This window comes from Camelus ferus, chromosome 21 (genome assembly GCF_009834535.1).
Source record: "Camelus ferus isolate YT-003-E chromosome 21, BCGSAC_Cfer_1.0, whole genome shotgun sequence".
Lineage (NCBI taxonomy): Eukaryota > Metazoa > Chordata > Mammalia > Artiodactyla > Camelidae > Camelus > Camelus ferus.
In genome coordinates this window covers 14,065,855-14,075,208 of record NC_045716.1, presented here as the reverse complement: position 1 = coordinate 14,075,208, position 9,354 = coordinate 14,065,855, and the positions used below count along the sequence as shown (strand labels likewise).

General features: G+C 44.3%; 1 protein-coding gene across 3 annotated transcripts in view; it reads right to left on the bottom strand.

Annotated features, from left to right (window-relative positions):
* Positions 1–2,940: 2,940 nt before the first annotated feature.
* The window catches only part of ILDR2 (immunoglobulin like domain containing receptor 2), a 61,049-nt gene continuing 54,635 nt past the window's right edge, over positions 2,941–9,354 (bottom strand). For all 3 annotated transcript variants that reach the window (XM_032463816.1, XM_014567042.2, XM_032463815.1), the window contains one exon: positions 2,941–8,687. In XM_032463816.1, the coding sequence (XP_032319707.1) occupies positions 8,652–8,687 (36 nt within the window). In that variant the 3' untranslated portion in view covers positions 2,941–8,651. The remainder of the gene's footprint in view (positions 8,688–9,354) is intronic.

Genomic DNA, 9,354 nt, shown 5'->3' with positions numbered 1-9,354 from the left:
GGGAAACTGACTTCACTGTAACTCTGCAGCATCAGAGTCTGACCTGCCTGACTTCAGAAAGTAGTTGTATCTCAGTGGTGTTAAAAAGAACACTTAAAAATAGCTTCAAATCAAGGGAGGCATATACTTCACTTCCACTGGGTCCCAAGCAAGAAACATGAGGTTTTCCCCACGTGGTACCCATGGAAGTCTGCCCTGAAAATATAACATGGAAAGGTCTAAACTTGCAAAACATACAGAAGAACTCACCAATTCTAAATGAAGAACTCCTAATGCACTTAATTTGATTTTCCAAAAGTGAATTCATACACAGCTTTTTAAGAAAACACCCTTAAACAGTGTGAGGCACACATCTATCCAGTACTTTTGAGTCCTGGAAAGTTAGCACTAGAGGCGCGCCTTTGGATGCGTGCCACTAGATGGCGTGTCAGGCTAACTCAGTCTCCTCTGAGCAACTTGCTTGCTATCTCTACACCTCCTGCCATGTTTATTTGGTGAGTCATCTCAGGCCACCTGATAAACATTCAAGAAATGCTTAAGACCAACTCAGCAGAAAATATAACTTTCACCTAAGTGGTGTGATGAGTATTATTAAGATATCTCTGGCAAGATTTTTTCAGAGCCTGAAATCAGCCTACCTCTTTATTTCTTGAATTGAATGTATATAAAAATATGACTTTTACATTAAACAAATGAGAATCAGTAGGGTGAAAACATAAAATAGTTGATTTTCCCCCCCCACATTTGCCTAATTCTAATCCATCCTATGGGTCTAGTCCTTCCTTGCTTCTTGAATAAAATCTAGATCCATGATTTCTTTGGTCACTCTTGAATAATACATGGCTTCTGCTCATTTTTAATTAAAATGATGATTCTTTTATAATGATCAAACTCTGGACAATATGAAAGTTGAACCTTCTAGCTCTCCCCTGTTACAGGCTCATTTTAGTCTAGAAGCTTGCATTTAGAGAGAAATGCATGTACTGTCTAGTTTTTTCCCACTTAGCACTTCCATTCCTTCTTCCCTCAATCATTTATTTTTCTTGGACACAGGGTTGCTGTGTATATGTGTGTATATGTGGAATTATTATGGAGAGAAAAAGGACAGGTAAGGAGCAAGAAAGGCCTTTCTCGATGGGCATCAATTTAATATGACATTTTACCAAATAAGAATTCACAATCAAAAACTACAACACATGTAAGGAAACAAGAAACAATGAGTGAGAGTTAGTGGAAGTAACAAACTTCAAAATTAGACCCACAAAGAGTGCAGATACTGGGATTATTGGATATAAAGTATAAAATTAGCACATTTAATACATTCAAAGAAATAAGAGGGAACTGTATACAAGAGTGAAGAGCAAAACATGATTGACAATGACCATTGTAGATTTGAAAAAGAACTAAATTGAACATTTATAAATGAAAAAAGTAATTAAAATTAATTAAATTTAATTAAGTATTAATTAAAATTAAAACTTGAGGAGATTAAAGGCTACTGAAGAGAAAAGTAGTGAAAAGGAAGATAAACTTGAAGGAATTACCCAGAATAGAGCACAGAAAGAAAGAGATGAAAAATACAAAAGATGGATCAAGCAACATACAGAGTAGAATGAAAAGGTCTAACATACGTTCAATTGGAATTCTCGAAAGAGTTTAAAGAGGAGAAATATTTGATATGTGAATAGCTGAGAGTTTTCCATCACTAATGAAAAAATCCACAAGTTCAGGAAGCACAACAAATCCCAATGTGAATTAGTGAAAAGAAATTTATACCTGATCACATGTTGACTAAACCAAAAAACACTAGAAACAAGAAGAAAATCTTAAAAATAGCCAGAGGGACAAGACAGATTGTTTACAAAGGAAGGATAATTAGATTGGGAACAGGCTTTTCTAAAGCCACAATAAAAGGCAGAAGGGAGCAGAGAATTATCTTCAATGTGCTGAGAGAAATGAACTATTGATTTAAAATTGAATAGTCACTGAAATTATCTTTCAGGAATAAGAATGAAGTAAAGACTTTGTTCCAAACAAATAAAAGCTGACAGAGTCTCTTACCCATAGACCATCACTATAGAAAACTTCCTTCAAAAAGAAAGGAGAAGATTTCTAAAGCAGATCTGAAATTCAGGAAGAAAAGATGCATAGAAAAAAACACTTCGGTGATTCTAAACAAACTTTATAAGTCAAACACCATATTTTATAAAGCTGAGAAGAGAGATAGAATGAAAACCAAGGACAAAGCTGTAGTAAGTCTGGAGAAGGTAATCAGAATTAAGCTGTTTGAGTCTGTCTTGAAGTTAAATCGACGTGTGAACATTTTTAAGGTAACCACTAAAAGAAGAGAATTGAGCCCAGATGTTTCAAGCAAGGACAAATTTTCCATTCAATTAGGACCTTAAAATCTGGAACTCCCTTGAAAGGGCCTGGTGGAGATGGGAAGATTAATAGTTCTCTGGGGGTACTTATCACTTCTTTTGCTAACAAAGGTTTTAAGTTGCCTTCTCTTAATTACGACACCGTGGAATGTTTCAAATCTCTTCAGAACTTAAAATTCCCACAAATAGTTCCCTTCCTCCGTTCCCCAAGTGCCATTCCTAGCAGGCAAATGCATGTGCCCTTCTTGAAAATGAGTTAAGTACCATCCTCTGTCCAACCATCTTTCCTCCTCCTCTTCTCCTGAATGTCAGGTGGTCTGTGGAGAGTGGTGAGTGTGGCCCCAGAATCTGTCCAGGCTGTAGCTTATTAAAATCTGTAACAACATGCATTACGCTCTGCCAGGACTTGCCTCTAGTCCCACGGTACTTATTTCCTATTACAGCCCTTAAAACATTCTGAGGAGGTCATGTATTGTGTGATTTTCCTTTCCTGCTGAGGTTATTTAATGTCAGATCATGATTAAACAGTTGTGTTAAATCATGAGTTCTTGATCACAAATGTAGGTGAAAATGCTTTATTTCGTTTAAACGTTAACAACCGAATTCACTTTGTATGTTTGACCCTGAAAAAAAAATCACGGGCAACAGTGATATAAACATTTCGGTTTCGATGCCACAGACAAGGCACAAAAACAGCTGGGCAGGTGACTCTCTTGAATCAGCTTTCTGACCTTTCTTTGTCCTGCTGTTCCTTCTGTTCCCCTTTCTTTTAGTCCCACAAGGGAAATTCTCACTGGATAAGGTCTAATACCTTTGTCAATAAAGTGGCTTTTCTGAAAGCCAGGGTAAGAGGGGAGTTATGTCTGTTAGCCTCCCTGGAAGAAATGGGTCAGACTGCATTGACCTGTGCTCAGCCCCATCGAGAAACCCTAACAAAAGTGTTAACTAAATGTGGCATTGGCTCCTCTTAGTTCAACTAAAATCCCCAAACACAGTGAAGATGCCAGATAGGTCACTTCAGACAAGTCGCTCCCAAGCCCCGGAATTCTGAGCCTGGATGAATTTGCAGTTTGGCTCAGAAATTCCCCTTCAGGAAGGATTCTAAAATCTGAAGCACATTTTTATCAAAGTGTTTCCCCCTCACAGCGCGGCTAGTGAAAATGAAACTCTCCGTAAGCAGAGCTGACTCCCACTTAGAGCAGCATCTGAGGGAGCATCACTTGGGAGGACCAACAGCCAGTGTCTGTCCCTGCAGCTTCACTCCGGCGATGCAGTGAGTCAGCATCGTGTCCAGGACACTTCTCCCCAGATGTTTGGCTCATGCCTGTCCCACAGGTGTTGTAGGAATTGGCAGACAGATGCATGCTAAGGACCACAGACTCTAGACAGACAGTCAGAAGGGCTGGCTCTATCGTTTTAAAAATCATTTGACTATATAGGCAAATCACTTAGCCTTTTTCAGCCTCAGTTTTACATTCTGTTTGATGGGACCAACGCATTCACCCTGCCTCTGTCACTGGGGTTGTTGTGAACATCAAACAAGACAATGCATATGACAGGGGCCTGTAAACAGTAATACACCATAAAAACAACACAAATAATATTCTTATCACCCTCAGGCAGTGCTAGAGCGCAGACTGCTGCTTAAAGCAGTTCAACACCATCCTTACTCCACTCTGATGTTACAAGCCCCGTACTTCGAGCTTCACTGATCTGCTGCCCAGGTGAAGAGGAGGTAGGATCCTGGCAGGAAAAGACTAGGCACTTTTTTCTTTAAGTACCTGGGCCCCTATTTTGGTGGATTTGAATCTCTACCTCCTATAAATCAATTTCAACCTCCTGTAAGATTCTGGCAGCATTTGAATCTGACGTTGGAAGGGTAAATAAAATAGAGTTCTGTTATTCTTGCTGATCCCACTTTGGGTCTTAAGGCCAAAGTAGGTGTTGACCAGCCAGGCTGATCATTTGAATGCTTCAAAAAAATGATTTATTTTTGCCAATTCCCCAATGGTCTCTTCTCTTTCTATTCAGGAGCTAAGTTTTGCTCAGAATGACATCAAGGGAATGAGAAAATTACCTGTAATTTCTTGTTGTCGGATCTGAGGTTGTCACAACAGATTACTATTCTAGGGCCGGAAGCATCTAGAACTGCCTCCTGGGGAGTGTTCCTAGCGTTCCTGTCTCTCTGGTCACACAGTTCTCCCACCCCTGGACCTCGGTGAGCCAGTCACCACCGTCACAGCCAGACTGTGGGCTGCTTCATCACAGCCAGCCCCAGGGGAGTAAGAGCGACCTCCCCAGAACATTTGAAAAAAAAATTTCAAAGCCCAAGGGAGCCTCGGGACCAAGTGTTTGGGGCACACGATGGGGTGTGATCTAGAGCAGGGCTCTCCTGAAGTACATGTCAAAGGTACAAATCCTAGCTCCAGACCCACCCCATCAATCTCTAAGGCAGGGTCCAACAGTACATTTTTAACAGCAATCAAGTAATTCATATGACTAGGCAATCCTGGGAAGCACTGATCCAACAGAAAAAACTTTAGCGTCTAAAGACCTAATTAGGTCTGTGACATCACTGAAGGCAGTGATGGTTTATTTCTCCATCTATAAAGAAAAGAAGGGGCGGGTTATAACACTGTGACTTCAGCCTCTCTCAAAGGCTGCCTAAGCTCCAATTAGATTACCTGTATGAAGTCTTTCAGACTATTTAGAAATATTTCCAGATGTGGCTTTTCAGCCCAGAGAGCCTCGGGCCAGAGGGGCAGCCCCTTTCCATGCCTAGTTTGCACAGTCCCTAGCCAGGTGCATGCTAAGGACCACAGGACAGGAGCTCGTGGCCCATCATCTCTGCAAGACCTGTGCGTTAGTGAGGGTGGACATCCACCCTTGGGGCTGCAGAACTGAGCCCTGGAGAGGCAGATGGAGAGCTTCCCCGGGCACACGCTTGGGTGGCACAGCTGACAGTACCACCAGGTTCATGGCAAATATCCCCAGCTTCCTCAAGAGTTTCTGCATGGCCCAGAGAAGCAGTTCATCTACCAGGCGACACCTCCTGCCACCGGCATCCGTGCCCCCTCATCCAACCCATCCCTGACTCAGCTGTGACTCATAGGCAAACACACTCATGCCTCATCCCACCAGGCCCTCTGCCTCTCACCCCTCCCCATTCTAACTCACCTCTTCCGACTCAGACTTTTAAATACTGGCTTTTCAGATCACTGAGCATATCTTTAAATAGGATGGATGGACAAACACACACAACACTTAAATACTGAAATATACCCATTTAAATGAAAAAAAAAAAAACAACCCTTTAATTCTCTGGGTTTGTTGTAATTTATCCGTAGCGGTATTTCATCTTATATGCATAACATCTCCCAGTTCTTTCTCGGGCAGGTCTTTTTTCCCCTATTCAATTGCAGGGTCCCGATAGGCAGAGACCATGTCTTGCACAAGACTTATTTTCCATCTCAAATACAACGTAGGAAGGAAGTTAACAAGTATAAACACTTCCTGTGCAGGACACACTATTCAGGGGGAAAAGAAACAAAAGGTTGTGTTGGGAAAAGCCGGGGTGCCAACGATGGCCGGCTTTGCCTTTACTTGTCCGTTCAGCCTTATCTCCTGTCCACGTACCTAGAAATGACTGTCTTCTCTCTCGAATGGAGGCCTGGAAGTCTTGAGTGATTTATGCAGCCCTTCAGAGGACAACCTGGTCCCATCTCCCTAGGTTATTTCAGGAGCCTGTTATCATCTTTGTATTTTTTATTGTCCGTCTGTAGTTGTCTTTGGAACTGCAGGTTTCCAGTTTTAGTAATTCTCTCCTGTGGCTCCCTTCAACCTTCACCCAAATCACACATGCCCCCGGCTAATGAAGCAGTGTCTCTGGTCTCTGCAGCTGGTGCTGTGGGGCTCTTTGGTGGTAAGAAGCCTGACACGGTGCTAAGAATTGCCTAAGCAAGTTGAAATCCAAAGCTGGTGACTGAGAGATGATGCTTCAATCCTCTTAACCGTCTGAACTGCGGCCCAAACCGACACACTAGACCCAGGCCTTCAAAGGCCAGGGGCACCAGCAATTCTCAACTCAGCACCAGGGTTATGGCTTGTGTCTTCCAGCCCTTGGAAGTGCTGGCACTGGGCTGACCTGTCCTCCTGGTTCCTCTCACACAAGCCAAAGCCACTGTGATGTCCTTTGGCAATGATAACAACTCGTCCTTCTGACCCTCACCCAGCCAATTCTTTATTTCATTGCACACATGGGACTGGTTTGGAAATGCCATGGATTAAATGGACACCAGTGGAATGATCCTCTGAGAATAGGGCCTTGCTCCAGTCAGGTGGTTCTGGAGAGGACCAAGGAGATGCTGAAGAAAGCTTCTTCAGAGATCATCCATGGATCCACAGATAGAGGATGAACCGTTGCTGGGAGTGGAGGAAAAGGGAGGCCAAGCCTCATTGTCCTCCAGTGACTGGACCCAACCGTGTATCCCACCATAATAGTGTGGAGTGAAAAGTTTCAGCAGAGTCTGTTAAAGAAAGTGGAGACTGTTTGACACCGAAGGTTAGAGGGAGTCAGGGATGCCGGCCTCAACATTCAGACAAGAAGAAAAAGTCACTTTTTCCTTGAAAGGAAATGAGCAGATAAATAGGGCACCAACTTCTCATGCCTTGAGTAGGAATCAGCAATTTGGGCTGGGCTCAGCTAGGCAGTTCTTCTGTTGGGCTTGTCTGGGCTCACTCACGGGTTTGCAATCAGCTGAGACTGACAGGCTGTCAAGCAGGATTCCAGGGGGAACAGGGGCCTTTTCTCTGGGTTCACGCAGCAGGACAGCCCAGGTTCCTTCACCTGGGGGTGACCATAAGAGCAGCAAGAGAGGACAAGCCCCGTGCACGAGAATTTGTCAAGTCTCTGCTTGTTTCACATTTGTTATTGGGCCACTGGCCAAACCAAGTCCCATGGCCAATCCCAGATTCAAGGGCTCGAGAAACAAACTGTCCTTTTTGACATGAAGGGAAGTTTGTGGTCCTTTTTCACAATCTGTACAAATTACAAAGTCCAGAGAGATGTAGCTTTGGGATTTAGGCAAAATCTATCATTTGGACAAGGGTAGGAGTAGAAAGTGCTCCTTTCTGAGAAAGCAATACCCTCATCCCCCCAGAGTGTCTAGAGTGGCAGCCTGGGGGGCGCCCAGGGATGCCTGCTCCCCACTCAGGTGTCCTGGGATGGCGGGCAGAGCTGGGATGGCTGGAACCACTCAGGGTAAATGAAGTATAAAACGCACAGATGGTCCAGTGGAATCTGGGGGGGGGGGGGTGGCCGAGAATCAAAATATAATGAGATTATATATTCTTTTCCTCTTAGATTCTCTCTCAGGCTTCTCTATTTTGCATTGCTGTTTTCTCTTCTTTTTCTCCCTCTTTTCTTTCATGTGCGTATTTTAAGCATTTATCAAAAGGCACCTGATGACAACATAATCCCAGTGCAGAGGGAGGCAGGGCTTTGTGTGTGGCACCAACCCGCGGAGGGTCCAGAAGAGGGGAGGACGAGGGGAGCCCTTAACGTCCGAGACTCAGGCATCGCTGTGCCGAAAGAGAAAAAGTCGTTTGTGCTCTCAGGGTGGAAAAAGAAATGCCACTTCGACAGCTCTCTTGTTTTGTTCCAGCCACTCAAGAACTGTCATTCAGAACAGCAAATTGAAGTCATTTCCATGATTGTCCAGCAGGTCACTGTCACTGAGCTCACCAAAGGAGTGACTTCAACGTAACAACAGTCATTGACTAGTGCCTGGGAAGTGCCAGGGCTGAAAGGTATATTTTGCCTGAAGTCATCTACCACTGTCAGCAGAAGGCCTTCTAATAGTAGTCATAAATTCTTCCGTCTCTAAGCACAGCACAGGAGGTATAGAAGAGCAGGCTGTAGGCACAGGCATTTTCTGGAGCTTCACAGTCCAGAGCTAACTCCCTTTCAGAACTGGGAAAGGAATCCGGGTTTGGCTAAGGAAGGAGACGGGGCAGGATGAACTCTGTGGGTGAGAAACCCGATGTGTGCGCACGAGCTCACGCGGAGTTGTTCTCTTGGTAAGTTTCTCAAACTAGTTAGATGGGCACTGAGGTGTGGAATCAGCCCTTAAAGGCTGCTCCTGCCCTGCCCCTTGCCAAAGCAAAGATCAGCAAATCTTCCAAGGTGGTCACCAGAGAAGGTTCCGGGCCTGTTGGCTCTTGGATTTGTGTCTTGTTCCCCTGTTCCGTTTTCAGTCATCCAGAGAGATATCAGACCACAAGGGACATCCTGGTTGGAAAGTCACTCTGGGGAAGAGCAGAAAGAACCCAACATTAAACTATATGGTGGTTAAAGACACCCACCCCAACAGGATGGATAGTTGCCTGGGCAGAATCCACACCTGTTCAGAGCCTGGCACACCCTGCCTCTTAGGACAGTTCATTAGGTTTGTGACTACTGTCCCTAAGCCTCAATTGGTGCTGTAGCTAACATACATCTGATGGAGCTTAGTTCCACGGCCACAGAATCACTTCTCATCCCTTTAGAGACAACTACAATGTTGTCTTTACATTGCCTTAATAGTTCGCCTGGATGGTGCACCTGGAAACCTGACATCACCTAAAAGTGCCATTCCTACTCACAGTGCTTTTGGTCATGGCAGGTTTCTATTTAAAGAACAACAAAAGACATTTCATTGTTTTGGAGGGGTTAATAATCCTGCCAGAACCTTTTTCTGTTCATGTTCTGGCCCCATACTACACATTAAAGAAAAATGTCCTGCTTGGAGTCATGAAAAACAAAATGGCAGGAGAGGCAGGGTAATTGAGGAGGGGGCAGAAGCACCCCGGCTTGGGAGAGGCCTCCAGAGCACAGACACACTCTGGCAGCCCACAGTGGACATCTGTGACTGCTCCCCAACGTCTGAGGTCCAGAGCTCACATCTGGGGGCTGAGGCGTGGAATGGGCTGCTCT